General features: G+C 33.7%; 1 protein-coding gene across 3 annotated transcripts; it reads right to left on the bottom strand.

The window, feature by feature from the left end:
• Positions 1-1,652: 1,652 nt before the first annotated feature.
• Positions 1,653-17,000, bottom strand: RUG1 (Regulator of chromosome condensation (RCC1) family protein). Of its 3 annotated transcripts, none has more exons than XM_086440068.1 (15): positions 16,466-17,000; positions 14,198-14,274; positions 12,340-12,418; positions 9,210-9,272; positions 6,663-6,764; positions 6,469-6,562; positions 5,465-5,507; positions 5,319-5,364; positions 5,171-5,217; positions 4,954-5,056; positions 3,938-3,992; positions 3,740-3,806; positions 3,572-3,608; positions 2,913-2,992; positions 1,653-2,097 (listed from the first exon to the last, which is right to left on the bottom strand). In XM_086440068.1, exons 1-15 carry the CDS (start codon positions 16,695-16,697, stop codon positions 1,978-1,980), a joined length of 1,245 nt encoding a protein of 414 aa, XP_086296194.1. In that variant the 5' UTR covers positions 16,698-17,000; the 3' UTR covers positions 1,653-1,977. The 3 variants fall into 3 exon arrangements, with proteins under 3 accessions (XP_086296194.1, XP_086296195.1, XP_086296196.1); XM_086440069.1 differs by having other exon boundaries at positions 9,213-9,272; positions 16,466-16,995; XM_086440070.1 differs by having other exon boundaries at positions 14,198-14,288; positions 16,466-16,689.
• Positions 17,001-17,308: the final 308 nt, after the last annotated feature.

The raw sequence follows: 17,308 nt of genomic DNA, 5'->3' as shown, positions 1-17,308 counted from the left end.
CAAATTAAAGTGACGAAGATTTAAAGTTTCTTGGAAAATGAGAGAGCGACAACGAGTCGGAATCGTTTTAATGACAACTTTCTCATGTTCGAGAAGAAGAAACATGGAGGACTGACTACTACTCGTACATCTCTATTTATTATTATTATTATTATTATTATTAATTGTAAAAAAATAAAATGGTAGTGTTGGGAAAAGACGTAGCCGTACGATAAATATCCACCATTGGATTTCATGTTTAAACGAGAAATTTCATGTTTTATCAGTAGTCAACGTGTGCCAGCCTCTATGTATAAATGGATGTCCACAAGTACATGTTGACGTGTTGTCAGTAAAAAAATACGTTTTTTTTTTATTTTGTTTTATGTTTTAGAACAAAAATAAATATTATGTTAGCATTATGAAATAATAATCAGCAACCTTCGTAAACGCACAAAAAGGGATCAAAAGTAAAGATTATTTAAAATAATTAACATTGTCAAATACATAAATTAAAAAAAATATATATTTAAAAGTATGTAACATTGTCAAATTAAAAATGGATATTTATAAATAAATAAATAAAGTTTATATTAATTCAAGAAAGAAATGGTTATCAGCTTGAGTATATAATTCAAACAAATTGTTATGTATGGTAACATAATCTATTCAATAGAAGAAATTAATAAAAGTGTAAACACACTTTACATCGTGGGGGGATATTTCTGATGCGGATGTGTATAAGAATCATAGACGTTTTTCATTGAGATACAAGATTTGATGAAAGCATCTATGATACACATCCTAGTCAGAAAAGACTCCCCACGAGGTACGTTTGGATGTTACTCCAGCATTATCCTAAATATATACACCAAGAAATATAATTAAGATTATTTTACATATCAAACGAGAAATCCATATCCGTTATCCTTAAAACCCACAGCACCAAAATTGTTTATAGGGAAAATTACTAGAAGAGACTTAAATATTTTAATATCTACAAATCTTTTTTACCAAAAACAAATTAAGTTGATAACCCACAGCACCAAAATTGTTTATAGGGAAAATTACTAGAAGAGACTTAAATATTTTAATATCTACAAATCTTTTTTACCAAAAACAAATTAAGTTGTTGGACAGTCTAGCATTTTAGTAACTTGTTGGACTGTCCAACATTTTAAATAGGGATTAAATTGCTGGAATGTTAAAAATGTTGGATAGTATTTTGATCATTAGAAGGGCATTTTTGATAAAGTAATGTATAAAACACATTAAAATGTGACTGTCCAGCGACTTAATTCATTTTTGATAATTTTTGAAAAAACATATTAATTTTTTATAAATATTAAATCATTTAACCCTCTTTTAGTAATTTTCCCTTGTTTTAAAGTTTGGTTTCTTTAGACTCGCTCAGAGCTTAACCAATGCACAAAAACAATGGTGCCAAAATTAAAAGCCCTTACAACATCAAATAAAATTATGAACCAAAAAGGAAATACCAATGAGTTGCGAAACGTATAAGAGGCGACAGACCGTGTTCAGTCACTGAGTTCACAAGAATTTACTGATTTTCAGGGCTGATGGACAATTTATTAACTAAGTAAATAATCGACTGCGACAAACTCAATGCGTCAAGATAGAATTGAAGATATTCTCACAATAAACAGCCCTCATAAAACAAGTCCAATATATTATGCAGTTTGTACTTTTAAAAATGGATCTATGTTCATAGATGAATATACAGGAAATCTTTTTAAGTTAATTCTCCCTCATTAAGTACAGTACGTTTCATCCTAAAAGCTCAAGCCACAAGAAATGGTAAATCTTTATTTATTTGATGACACTTGATATATATATATATATATATATCTAAATGGGACTATCAAAGAATGAATATCAGAAACCGGATTGAAGAAAGAAGATAGATTGATCGAAACATTTCCTCATCATCAGAAACTACACTCAATGATTTGTTGCAGAATTTCTTCCCAATGCTTATTATGTGTACTCGAATATGGCACCTGTGTGATTGAACCCACATGACACTTGTAATGCTTTCACATTCTTGCCGAAGTTCACCATTATTGGCTCAGAGTAGTCTATATCGTCTCCATGTCCCTGTAAAACAAAAGGCATAAATGGTAATTACAATTGAAATACTTGATATATTCCACAGTGTACGTTGAAGGAAAATGAGAAAACAAAGAGAGAGAAGATGTGCCAACTATCTAAGATAGAAATAATGCAAAACAAAAGAAAAGGATTAGATCATATTTTTTACCAAATAGAGTTGCCGAAGCATCAAACCTCATATGAGCATAAAATCACACCCAAATATAAAGAAAAACCATACTGAATGTTTAACTCTCTCAAGGAAAAAATTCTCTCCCTCACCACTCTCACATATATATTAAGATCTCAAGGGAGTTCCGGGGTTGATTACAAACATTAAAATTACAAGAATGAAGCATCCGAACATATAGCAATCCAGGTAGTACAAATGAAAATGGTCCAAAGTTTTATACCGTTTCAGAATGTTTTAGTGGACATTCGGGTTTTATCTGAGATGAATGAAACACACGGATAATTTACATATGAAGTAATATAGGATGAGATAAAAATAACTGGAGGGGGAAAAAAATCCCAAAAAACAATTAAAAAATCCAAATCTTAGTACAGAAACATACAAAATTTACAGGCACCTCATAGCTACAAACTAGAACTTGATTCATTTCAGAAATGTATAGCCATCCAAGTATGATAGAGAAATAAAATTTGATATAGAACTGTGGAACACATGAATGCAATCCCCTTTGGTGTATCCAACTTAGTCTTAAAAATATTCATGATAGTCTACATGGTCATGGTTCTTTTGATCATAAGGAGCAAGTTATCTAACTTTAATAAAAGCTTAAAAAGAGGTTGAAGCAAACCAATTGTCCTCCTGAAGAATGGCCATCTACAGAAAATGTTCCATGTGATCCACCCCAGCCCCATGTGAAAACTTTTGCACCTATCATCCACATAGGTTTAAAAATGGAGGTCATACAGTCAAAGACTAATAGAAAAATAGTTCATATTAGTTCCAATAATAACTTCAATACACAATTTATTTCATTAACAAATCCTTGAGCTAGTTCATTTGAACAAAATAGTGGCTAAGTATCTAATTCAATAGAAAATGCAACCACTAAACTATGCTCCATTGATATGGGCAGGTGTCAGTCAGACATGGGTACGGAATGATGTGTACCCACTTCAGTTACACTCAATGCCCATAAGGAAATGATGAAGAAACATACATGTTTTTTTTTTTTTTTGGACACAAGCACATTTCAATAGGTGGCATTCATGTGAAAAACCACGAATACTTCAAGAAATTTCCCGAGAGGACTTGACACAAATAAAATTGCTCAAGAATTTTATTTTTTAGTTAAATAAAAGGGAAATTTAAATAAAACTACTAATTACTCTGCAAAAAAAAAAAAAATCCATGAGATAGGAAAAGAAGATATATCAATTAATGGAAACAGTATTGACGGAATCCAAAATTTATAATTAAGGTTTATAAATTCCATAAAAACATCTTTACCACAAATTGCAGCTGTATGCTTCCAACCACAAGATATCTGCACAACAAACATTTTTGAAACATATTAGAAGCACTAGAAGAAAGAGAAAAAAATATAGTTTGTGTAGATTTTCTATGGTGGCATCTAATATTCACATCCAGAAGTCAAGTGTAAGCTAAACGAATTACCTTACATACAGGAAATTTCAGGAATGGACCTTCAATTCTTTCTGGTAAATGGATGGCATCTGTGCAACTGAGATTAAAGAATATCTCAACTACTGAAAGAAAAAAAAAAATTCAAAGATTTGAAATTGGGGAATATTGGACGTCACAATAAGTCCCCGTGCTGTTGTTCTTGCTATAAACTTTACAGATTGCAAATACCCGATTCCGAGGCAGCCATTCTCATTTGAGCCCCAAGCATATAGTTCGCCCCCACCTGTACAGTAGATAACCATAAACATTAGAACAAAAGTTCTGATTCACAAGTCAATCATCAAGGGAATGCAAAGTTGAGGATATAAATTGGAATCACAATATAAAAATTGAAGGATGACATAAATAGTAGGCGAAAGAAATAAAAATTGTTACTTTTACACTTATTGCCAGTCCCAAGCCTAGGATAAAGGAGGGTTGTGTCAAAGTGGAAGTCGGTTTAAAAGTCAGTTACTTCTTAACATGAATCCTTAATTAAACATTTCATTCAGTTCATGCTAGGGCATTCCCCAGAAGTGACACGCTGTGTGGAGCAAAAAAATCAGGAGGTAACCAAAGTACTGAGGATGGATGTCAAAAATAGAGGACATAAATCTTCAAATTTTATAGTGATAAATAGAATCTATTAAATGAGTCAGAAAGGTGATTCCAAGATCTTTTTGTTTGCATAATGTTTAGTCACTACTCATTACTAGAGTTAGATTTAAGGTACTTCTGATGGTTGGTATTTGGCACTTAAGTGGTAGTGTATTTGTTATAACTCATGAAAATTATAAGGAAGACGAAGTTCACATTGCGTAACAAAATTTTCAATTAGGATTTTGGTTCTTTTAAGAAATTGTAGCTATTACAGTGAAATCCTTGTGGAATATTCTACTTTGTAACACCCCACCCCCCACCACAAAAAAGAAAAAAGAAAAAAGAAAAAAAAAGACTTCAGCTTTGACACTTAACAAACATTTGGCTGAATACGAGATGTAGACACTTAACAAACATTTGGCTGAATACGAGATGTAATTTTCACCTGTATCATCGGAGTGCAACTAATGCAATGGATGCACTTTTTATATAGAGGTATACCATATTCAAGCTCTTCGTACATTTGTAATTTATATTTTACCAATAAAATTTATTGTTAATTATAAAGAATTATATAAAGAAAAGGATGTCAGTTAAGGAGGTACTTGTTATGATACATGTGTGATAACCTCCACATGCAACTTCATGACAAAATGGAAGTTTGCTCATAATGGCTGGTGATGTAGCATTGTTTGCGTCTCCAAATCCCTGAAAATTTTCATTTAGAAAAGTTTCAATTATCACATCTACCAGAAAATCCAAGAAATACCTAACTTAAGCAAGAAACATTGGCCCGTCCAACATAGGTTTACCGCGACTTACCAATTTACCTAATGTCCTTTCGCCAAATATAAAAATGGATCCATTTTCTGCCAATATTAGGAAAGTAAAAAAGACAACATAAATTATTATAAAAAGAACAAGTAACCATTGCAGAAAGTGATATGAGCCACAAGACATCATCAATTACCATTGATGCAAGCTGAATGCAAGAATCCAGCAGAGACAGCTTTAATCTACATTAGAGTGACCAGATGGAGCAATTAGACTGTATGCCCTTTAGTGATACTAATATTATAAAGGAGAAAGGGAGTGTAATTTTTCAAAAGAAGATACCTTAACACCCTCAAGTTTTTTTATTAGTCTTGGCGTAAATTCACTGCATAAACAAATTGATCTTAATATACAGTAAGTCACAGACAAACAAAATAAAGTTCTAATGAATATTACCAAATAAACTGTATTAATAAGAATATGAAATGTTGATAATGATGACATAAACTATGACTGTTTCATGGCTAGTGTCTGAAAGTTCACTTCATAATGGGCATGGGATTATTACACACTGAATAGCTTATCACTTCATACATGGGTAGTGTATGAAAAGTTTATTCCATGCCCATTATGAAGTGAACTTTCAGTTTACATAAGATGGAAACTGAATAATCATTGAAAATTTTATAGTTAGCTTCCACACTACTAGAATCCTCATTTACATGCTTGCTGTTTCAAGGAATTTCCCTCTGAACCCTCTTATATGCTTTAAGGTGTCTTTATTAAAACTATTTTTTTTCAGTAATATTTGTGGTCAAAGGTTCAACAAAGTTCATGATCTTATGATGAAGCCAAAAGACATCCACTCAAAAACCCCAAGATAGACTATTCAATTAAGAATAGCCTTAGAAGGACAGATATTTTTCACCTCTTAATGATTATGAAAAAACATAAACATTAGATATTTCCATAAAATCCTAGTCAGAGAGGAAAGAACCCATACGTCGATTTCTCTCCTTTTATTCTATCATTTAATCACATTGCCAATCAATTTCATTTTTGTTTTTTTGTTTTTTTTTTTTTATAAGTAAAATTTCATTTTAGTTTGTACGCAAAATGTTGAATGAAATCTCTGATGGGAAAGATGAGCACTGAATTGCTCATAGTGGCTCCAAGGAGAAGAAAAGAAAAGCAGTTCATTCCATTTCCATGTAAAGCAGTATATCATGCAATAGGTTCAAAGAGAATTTGCTAAAACCTATACTGTGTGAATTAATTCTATATTTGCATTTAAGATTTATAGAACATTTAGATTGGTCGTGAAAGATTGTAAGACCTTGTCCAACCTGGTACTTCTTAGAAATCCTAGAAAGCTTGATTGATGGCCATGACCAAGTCTCCCAGACCCTCCTGCACCCCAGCTCAAGACCTCACCTTCATCTACAAAATACAACAAGGAAACAACTGTCAATCCTAACAAATGTTATTCCTTTAGTACCCTATAATTATATATTAAGCATTAAATGTAGAAACTTCATACCTGTGACAGCAATTGAGTGCTCGGCACCCAAAGCTATCATTTTAATTTGGATATCATTCAAGCAGTCAACTCTGCTTGGTGTAGGAACTATCTTTGCTGCCCCTGCAAAGTATTACAAAGCGACATTTACTGTTAGTTCCAATAGAATTTTTTTAATAACTTTAGTATTTAAAAACTTGAAAAAGTACAAACTGATCATGCAAACATTATCATACTACTTCCTAGAATTTGGATCATAAATAAAAGAGCTTGCAGGTTGAAAGTTGGCTATTTGTACATCCAAGGAATAGTTCAAAGTAGATAACAGAACATTATTTTAAAAACATCAGTGGAAGAATCACTCTTTTTACACATATGAACAAAAAATCCAACGTGAAAAATCAAATGCTAATCTTACCTATGGAAAAACTTGCTTTTTTTTTAATAAGCAATGGAAAAATTTGCATTGCTTCTAGTTCTTCATAGGTCTAACATTAGAGTCTTAAGGAATCTCAGGAAACCATATCAACACACCAATGAAAAAAGAAAATAAAAAATTCTTCAACATCACCAATAGAAATATGATCCGAATGAAGCAAAGAAAAGGAATTGGATAGTGTGACCTGCATCCCTGAAATTTAGGACGTAGGATTGATCGAAAAATGGCTGTTTTTAATCTGAATAAGGATTAAGTTTCAAATGGAAAAAGGTAAACAAGTGTCTGTTGGAGATTCATATTAGAAGTATATAAAATAAAAAATAAAAAAGAGTAGTGATAATCTGACTACCCCACGTGGCACACTCAATCAACTCTCCTAACGTGACAAGTTTGGAAGCCGCAGATCTGTATGCCTCGGAATAACACTTTTTTATGGGAAGTGTAGTTTTGTATCCTAAGGCATACAAATCTACGGCTCCAGAACTTGTCAAGTCAAGAGAGTCGATTGAGTGTGCCACATGGGGTAGTCAGATTATCATGATTCAATAAAAAATTATGTTTCCTTCTAGCCATAAGAGGTCATTTGTACTCCTTATATTGTTGTTAGAATGGACTCAAATCGTAAAAATGAAAGGAGAGGGGGTGGATCCAAATTGAGACTCAAATTTTTGGATTGTGATATTAAAAAAGATTCTCCTCATAAATTGAGAAATTAATGTGAATAATATCCAAAAATTCGGAATATGGCTAAATTTCTCAGGGAAGCTGAAGAACCCCCTAAGAATACACTTAGATATTCCCATTTCATCATAAAGAGACATTTTTTGTGTTTATTTAGTCAATATAGTATGTAGTGCACCATTAAACATTGACAAGTATACCAAAGACCTTTTTTTTTTTGTGGAGAGAGAGAAAGCATCACGAAAACGGAAAAAAGAAAAACAATAAATGCAAGTACAACAGGGTCAAAAGAACCTACCAAGAAGAGAACAAGGAATAAAGAAAACCAAAACAAAACAAATATAAGTCCGAACTGACAACCAAGCACCATTTGAAAACAATATCTTTCAAGAATATTATCCCACACTCCTTGAAGATCTATGGAACAATAAATCTTTGATATGGAGCATGATATTTTGGAGATCATTTTTATTCCCTTAAAGAATCATATGGTTTCTTCCCTTCCAAATGCCCCAACAAATGGTAAAAGGAAGCATCCTCCAAAATATATACCCTCTTAGATCGATCTTTTTTTTTTCTTTTTGTTTTTACTGGTCACTCAATTTTTGTTAGTGCTGTCTATAATGGGTAATGATTTAAACATATGTACAAAAAGAATGCATCTCACTTAGCTCTATACACATTGGTGACATCTAAAACTAAAATCTAAAACATCTAAAACAAAAATTGTATTTTTCCAAGAGTTCTACTTTTTTAACAATGTAAAAACGGAATATGGGAAAAGGAAGATAAGAAGAAAATGAAGAGGAGAAAGAAATACAGGTCCAACAACATCAGGTCATTTTTTTTTCTCTACAACGTAGAAATAGAAACAAGAGGAACAAGAAGATGTACACCAGCATCTATTTCTGTTAAGAATTCTCAGAATTAATAAAAGGAAAAAAAAGGTGTTTTATTGAAAAATGAAATGAAAGGTTGGTGATTAAGTAAGTTGAGAGAGTTATATACATAGTAAGAGTGCGTCTACGCATGGCGTCACCTATTCTCCCGCATAAAGCATAGCAATTTTGAGTCTTATAATTCATTTCAGATCCAATGTTGATTGTGTAACATGATTCCAATATGAATTGTATGATTCATACCTAAATGTGATCCATAAATGTGATCCATGCATGGGATTCACCTTGTTTTTTGGTATGATTCAAATCCAGAATCCTATGATTTTAACAATATTTCTTATTATCAGCCATTGTATGTGTAAAGCAAACGCGACGCTTGAGCGATGTGCATCACACATACCTTCTACTAGAAATGGTCACAAAAAATCTATGAAGGTAAAAACAACAGGAACTATTATTATAAAAAAAAACATCAAAATATTCAAAATATTCTATTAAGAAAATAGTTATTTGTACCACATTTCTAATGGGAGGTAAGAGATGCATTACTACTTTTTCCAAGGCCAAGCTGCCCACTTGAATTATTTCCCCACATGTAGAGTTCCCCATCCACTACCAAACAAGCCACAATCTCTCGTCAGCAATGAATGAAAAAAGAAAAGAAAACAAGACTTCCTTAAAGGATTATAAATACAAAATGAGAGATCAGAATATTATTAAGCAACTTTGGATTCATATAAGTAATAGTATGCACTTAAAAAAATGTAGTTGACCAAAATATAGCAGCAACAAATGCATTTGTTCTAATTAATAAGTGCAAAACAAAATATAATACAAAGGCATTGGATGAATACATCATAAAATGACTAGAACCTTAACAGCAGTTTGAACTTTCTCTACCCAATAGCCTTATTAATATGCCAAATAAACTGTAACAGAAAAAATTGAATACTTGCAAAATTCTATAAGAATTTATTACTAATATAAGTGACGAACACATGGACCTGAACATTACTAATGTGCAGTGCCAAACAAACTATGCCCCCCAAACCCAGTATATGTAACGCACCTAAATTTAATTAAATGTCAAAATGATCGATGATTTATGACAAGATCAATCATTTCGTAAGTATTCCAACCAACACAAAATATCACTCAGAGTTTCTCTTTTATATATATATATATATATATATCATAAAACCATCGATCATTTTAACAGAAATTTCAGTGAGTATTGATTTTTGACCATGGCATCCTCTCAGTTGAAATATTTCGGTTGGAATATTCCAACTCTGAGCTTAGAATCCTCTCAGAAAAAAGCATCTTGACCAAAATTCAATGTTCTATAATTGGAAAACAAAACAGGATAATCAATCTGCTTTGATTGATTGTTGGTAAAAACTCATTACATTGATTGGCAGAGCAAAACAAAACAAATTTTGGGATTTTCTATCATGTCAAAGTATTCATGAAATATCCAAAAAGAAAATTAGTTTTTCTTTCAATTTCTAGATAAAAATGGACCATCAAGCTGTAAATGCAACATATTTTTTTAATCTACAATGCACTTAAATTGGATTGTTGCACACTCGAGGATTTTTTGCATGAAATCTCAGAAATATGGGGAAACTCCAATTTTTTTCACCCTAAACATCTATGATTGTGCATAAATAGGTTATACGTAGAATAATTTTGCTCAACCTTCAACTTGATCAAAAAAAATTTCTAAAAAAATCTATTTTTTGAATAAAATATATTTTATAATATTGAGGAATGTTAGCAAGCAATGCCATAAAAGTGTGCCACTCCCTGCTAGGCTGCCAACCAGCTAAAAGACAAAAAATAAACTAACTCTTCATCTTCTTCTTATCTCCTAGATCTACCTTTACTCAACGTGCACACTTGGCCTGCACCGCCACTCAACACCCATCTCACACACTGCTATCTTCACCACCATATATATTTTTTATGTATTCTGAAAATTTTATCAGGGTCTTACGAATTTCGGTCTTCTAGATATTGGGTATATGTTGTGGCTTGTGGCCTGAGATGGTATGGCAAAGCTCATAAACCACAATCATGGAAGTAATGGGTCCATTTTCCACTTGCAAAAGCAAGTTCAAGATCTCAAGTTGCAATTAGAGCTGATGAGAACCCCAAGTTCTTGAGTCACAAGAACACAAAGATCAACTTGAGGGATCAAATGGATGATAGGGTGTGACTCTGTCGGGTGCTTATTTTAGGATGATTGTGTTCTCATAAACCACGTTTATGGAAGTAATGAGTCCATTTCCCACTTGCAAAAGAAAGTTCAAGATCTTAAGGTGCAATTGGAGCTTATGAGAACCCAAGTTCTTAAGTCACCATAACAAAAAGATCAACTTGAGGGATTAAATGAACGATTGGGTGTGCCTCTGTCAGGTGCTTAGTGTAGGATGATTGGGTCCTTCCTGGTTGAAGCATTGTAGGCACAATTATGGAGTGTGTGGATGCTTCCAATAAATAATACTTGGTACAATATCTCTTGTGCATTATGAGATGTTGGTTGCATAGAAATAACAAGCCCATTTTGTTCTTCAAGTTGCAGCCTGTAGCGTGCAAATAGTGTTTAGATACCAACATAATTGGCATCAGTTGGTTGACTGCTTGAGGATCAATATGGACATTGATGAAGGTGGGAAACTTGGGACAAGTGTCCAGCACAACACTATAAAGGAGTTTGTGGGAATACTAAGCAGAGTTCGGCATTCGGGACTCAATAATGAGTTGTATCTCTTGTAGGACAGTGAGTGCACGAGAAGCGATTGCTCATAAAAAGTTCAATGGTGTAATGTTAGCTTTGAACAAATGAGTTCCAGATACCACGTGGTCGTACCATATGCTAGGATGAAAATTTTGGTACAGCTGTGATAAGATACAAATCTAGGATGAAATTTTCACAGAGGATCCTCCCTTTTCCATATGCTAGAGTATTTGCTACATTCTCTCTTCACTCCCTTATTTATTTCCTACTTTTTATAGGAAGCCTTGATCTTCTTCTTTGGTCCATTCAACCATTTTCTCCCAATTTCTCTCTTTTATATAACCTTGTCTCTTATTGGTGAATATGAATAAATAATGTCACCGTTAACAAAAATAAAATGAAAAAAAAATTAAATCAGGCTCAATAAGGCACAAGCCTTAGTATTTGCAGATAGTACAAAGTCTTACACCCTTACCTTTTTTTTTAAACTAAAAAAGGTGATACACCCCTTGAGTTGTGTGCTTTGATTGCCGTTTGAATGGAATGTTCCTTGATTATATTGATAGGTTAACTAACTCGATTAGTACACTACTACATGTGAACGATGCCCTGACATGCAGACTTGGGTTTTGCATTGAACGCGTGCAAGGACATGCCACACTCTAGTGTATCAAGGTGAGAGACCCTAGTGATGCAAAAACATAGTGATCCTAGTCTTTTGTATTAGGTCTAAAATTGTAACATAATCGTTATAACCGGATTAGAAAACTTTCCACTACTTGGGGAATAGACCGAACTACCAAGTCTAACATTTTTTTGGACGTTAACATCTTTTTTTCCTCATTCATGAATAAAAAACACAATTCAAATGCATCTTGTTTAGAAAAAAACAAAACATCGAAGTAATTGATGGTATCATAAATCACAACTCCACACCTGTTACAGCCGAGGAATGATGATAACCAGCTGAAATTTGGAGAATTCCCTCGGGAAGTCCTGAAACTTCAAGAGGCTCCTACAATCATCCAAGAAGGTTTAATGAAAAAATCTAAAAAATGCACAAAGTGCAAGTTAGAAAACAGTCACTTCAAAAATTTACGAAGAAAAAAAGCCATCTCCAGTGCTTTGATTAACAATCAATACCCACTCAAATGAGACAAATAGAATAAATACATGCAGAACGAATATTGGACTACTAGTAACTGATTATAAAGTTCCTTTTTCTAAGAGAATACGTTTCAAATATTGGCATTTCCCTAAATGATGATTTCCGTTGATCCTAAATCGATGGCCAGTTCGATTAGAACATTCGTTCAGATGACTTTAATGAATGAATGCTGCTTAGGTTACTTCATTGAGAATAAACAAAAAGATAAAACTTGTTTGTTTCATGTCTCTCCCACAGATGTTCTCGATTTACTGTTGGGCTGGCATTGTTGTGATAAGTATCTCGTATTCTGCAGATTAATGCAGGGAACCTTTCTTCAGTTGCGCTTATAGATTTAGGGGGAAGGGGATCACCCCCCGACCCAGAAATTGTACACAATCCGATCTGATCGAAAAAGGGTATTTTGGATATTTCTTGTTGGGGTTCTCTTGGGTGAAGGGATTAGGGTTTTAAATAGAGAAAATGCTTTCATCTCCTTTAATGTGAGTGGCGATTAGTTATATCTAAGGCTACAATCTTTGTCAAGAATATAGTGATGTGATCCGACTCTCATCCGTGGATCTAGGCTTCAAAGCTGAACCAACTAAATATCTGTGTTTTGTACGGTTTGTTTTCTCTGTTGGATCGCTATTTGTTTCATTTCTTCTCACATGCATAGTACTCCGAATTCTAGCACTGAAATCCTTAAAAAAATCCATCTTTTTACTACTTGTTGGGGGTGAGGAAGGACCAGACAAGAATTTTTGAAGAAATACTTCTTTGGAGCTTGGTAATGCTTTATGGAGGGTTTTGTTGGAATTGTGCCTTGTACTAAAGAAAGCCCCAATATTTGGGACCAGGCGCAAATGATGATAGAATTGCAATTTTGGATCTTATTGCAAATTGGAAACCAACTTCTTAGTGGTGGGAACAAAATGTGACAAGACCACTTACAAGAAGCCAAATATGAGCTGGATGTAGCTCAATTTTGCTAGAACTGCCAAGGTTTGTCCAACGTCTTCCATACTGCTTACTCACTAAGAAGAGGTCATCAAGTCCTAGATAGGTCCTACTAACACGACCAACCAAGTGAACAAGGAATTCAAAGTCATCCTATAAGAATTTAAAAAAAAAAATCAAGGAAAATAAGGGTCTGTTGGTGGCAGAAAGTGACTCAAGAAATGCAGCTAAGTCATAGAGAGAAATGCAGCTGTGCATTGGCAGCAAAGGATCTTATCCTTGAAGACTAGCAAATGTGATAGATCACATCCTTTGTTAAATATGATTAAGAGCAAACATGATGATGTGGACTCATTGGTAGAATGTTCTTAACAGAAATACAATTAACACTAGGAATACTCTTCCCTAATCCCTTGCATATTTTATGTCAGCGAGACCTATTGACAAAGCAGTGATGTCAGACGAAAAGTTCTATTTTTCCAAACTAAGTAAATTACATTCCAAGATTCAGTGCACATTGCCCATTCTTAACATACAACTTTAGAAGTAAATATAACGACATGAAAATAATAGACTACAACATCAATATTTAAGCCAACAAAAATAACCTAGCATTTAGCACAGTATGAAAGCTTCCAAAGAAAAGAGAGAACCAAATGGATAAATAAAAGGTCAAGTTCAACATACAAGTGTATAGCTTTTCTCATCCTGTATCCCTAGCTGTCCAAAGTCATTGAGACCAGTGGCATAAACACGTCCATTTTCTGTCCAGGAAAAGCTACAATAGTCCTTAAACTTATACCAAGAAAACAAGAGATATCCTAAATCAAACCCATTGTCATCTTATACAGAAAGCGAGCAATAAGCTTCACAAATGTATACCATTTCACGAAAAAATGGTTCTTCACTAAATCAACATACAACCCAGCATGCTTGTTAGGAATAATGACCACCAACTTTTAATGGGTTGCTCTATTTGCACCTATCATTTGGCGTAAGTGCACCACCCTAACCTTCTCGTTCTTGCCTCACGTATAGAAAACGAAGTGAGCAACTCACATTTTCATTTTATCGATCAATTCTTCATCTCTAAAACTTCAAAGATTAAGATTTTGGAAGATTACATCAATGGAGGTAATTTCTTACTGTTTGCTTTATTTTGATATTTGTAAAAAATAAATAAATAAAGTAATATAATTGGGTTTTTTCTATGTTCGCTTGAGCTATGTCAACATGTGTCTATGGACACAGACAAAACCATGTCAACAGGTGCCTGTCGACAAAAACAATTTTTTTTTTTTTGGGTTTTGTTTGTGTCAATAGGCCATGGACTATTCAAAAAAAAAATTTAATCACATTTAAAATGGATTGGGTTGCTCATATTCTATGAGTATTGATTCTTGTATCATGAAATTCTCATTCAAATCTTTATAGATGCAAAGAAGAAGAATGAATGAATGAATATGTGTGTGTGTGTGTGTGTGTGTGTGCGTGTGTGTGTGTGAGAAAGAGAGAGAGAGAGAGAGAGAAGAAGAAGAAGAAAGAGAAGATGATGATGAATGGGTTGGGTAGGTAGGTGCACTTAATAGGGATGTGTATATATAACTTATTAAGGTTCCCCTTATAATAGAGGTGCACTTACCTCAAATGGTGAGTGCAAATACAGTGACCCTTCTTCAATTGATCAGAGAAGGAAAGATATATCATGAAATTTGGACCAATCCACAGCCAAAAGCACATTGCCCAAGAATAAGTGAAGTGTTCAAAAGGGTATAAAAGAGGCTTCTCTACAATCCCAATTCCATTTATTAATATACATTAAATGGTAGGTATATAAAAACTTTCTATTTTTCCTTTTTTTCATAAGCAAGTGGGTTGGTGCTTAGTAATTAGTAGGTGAGGAAGGGTTTTGAACCCAGATAGTGGTATCAACACTCAACGACGTTAACCGAATTGGCAAGCTGGCACCTTCATATAAAAACTTTCTAATGTGAAGTTAAAAAACCATAAGAAAGCATACAGTCAGAACTTTCCAATATCTTATACAATTGTTGTCTTAGTTTCTCACTGCTTATAAAATTAAGCATCAAATAGGCACAAATGATTACAAGGGATCATGTGGACCCCATTCCAAGTGTCATCATCCCGTCTATTTCTATACCTCACACTCCTAAGGAATTTGAAAGCTTTTCTGCAAAGACACTCAAGCCCCATGACAAGCTTGACCCAAGAAATTGCCTCCAATGAAGTGCCCATAGAAAAAGCTTATACAATCAACACATAAAATGGCATTACATTCATTGAACATGCAGCAAAACACCATAAAATAAAAATGGGATTGGGAAAACAAATCTCCATAGTTCTACCTCCATACATTTCATTCTCATTTTGGGCTTTTATCTTCAAATGTCGGCTTAGGACCTCCATACATTTCATTTATGGCCTGACTTTTTCCCTTTTAGATCTCCCGACTTGGAACCAAAGAGCCCCTCACCATTGTATGACTTTTTCATACAGACCCAAACCATCTCAAATGATTTTATTTTATTTTTCTCTCATTGGGACTATTCCTAAATTCTATGTCATTGTTTGGTTGTTTGATGCGTAGTTTCACTTCTTCTTTTTTCTCTCAATTTAGTGCCCATTTACCATAAATAAATAAAAAATACCATGGCAACGCATCCAACCCTCATCAAAATATCATTTACAGCAATTCCTTCAAAAAGTGATTTCTTCCAAAAACTTAATTTTCAAAAATTCAGCTAACATCTAACAGAAACTAATGCAATTTTCTTCACAATTTAACGGTAGTTGAGGCCAAAAGGAGAAATTCAAAGCAATGCGTTCATGACGTTGTTAATTCCAATCAGGATTTCAAACTACTTTGCTGCAACAGCTTGAGATTTGAGAATCAGCTTTAAATAACAAAATAAAAAGATAATTATAGGTGAAAACCTGTCAAGAAAAGAGTGTGAGCTCCACCACAAGAGATGGCGCGAAGGCTCTGGTTGTCCAAGGCCGTACAAACAGAGGGAGACCATTGAGACTCCAACGTACCTAACCCTAATCTCCCATAATCACCATTTCCCCATAGAGCTGCGAATCTCTTTCGTGGTTCGCTCGAAATCCATCTCCGAGAAAACCCTAACCCTAATCGTGAAACCTGTATGCATCTCCTCCTCCACATCCCTAATTCCAAAGAAATTCGATCATGAAAATAGAGGAATAAAGACCGATTTTATGCAGATTTTTTTTATTGGTTTTTTGGGTTTTAATTAATTTAATTTATTAAAATGTGTGTGTAAGAGAGAGTCGTAGAAGCAATCCGGTGGCTTGTGATGGTGCAACGTCTCTGGAAGTTACTTGAACTGTTGAAGAGGGTTTTAAGACAAAATTGATATAAATACATTTTACACGGCTTCAACACACGGATTTTTTACACGGAGACGTGGAGTCGATTCATGGAGCCAACGTGTCTCACACATGGCTTTAAAATCTTTCTCATCTCGTCCATGCCGGACATCGTCTCGGACAAGTTTTTCAATATTTTTGAGACGTCTTGTTCAACAATGAGAAAAATGAACGTGAAATTTTAAATCTCATCCAATGCATTGACTTGTCTGTCTCGTTTATGCCTGATATCAAGACGACTCTGACGATACGTCTCGATCTTAGACAAATTTTATAAAAATCATCAGGCTTTGATGGATTAAAACGTTGATATTTTTTTTCAACGGCCCAAATTTATCAAATTAATGGAGAATGGAAGAAATTTGACGACTTTAAACTGTCGAATAT

The sequence above is a fragment of the Akebia trifoliata genome, chromosome 4 (genome assembly GCF_017979445.1).
Source record: "Akebia trifoliata isolate Shusen 1 chromosome 4, ASM1797944v1, whole genome shotgun sequence".
NCBI classification, from domain to species: domain Eukaryota; kingdom Viridiplantae; phylum Streptophyta; class Magnoliopsida; order Ranunculales; family Lardizabalaceae; genus Akebia; species Akebia trifoliata.
Note: the sequence above shows the minus strand (reverse complement) of the source record. Positions and strands in the feature narration are given on the sequence as shown.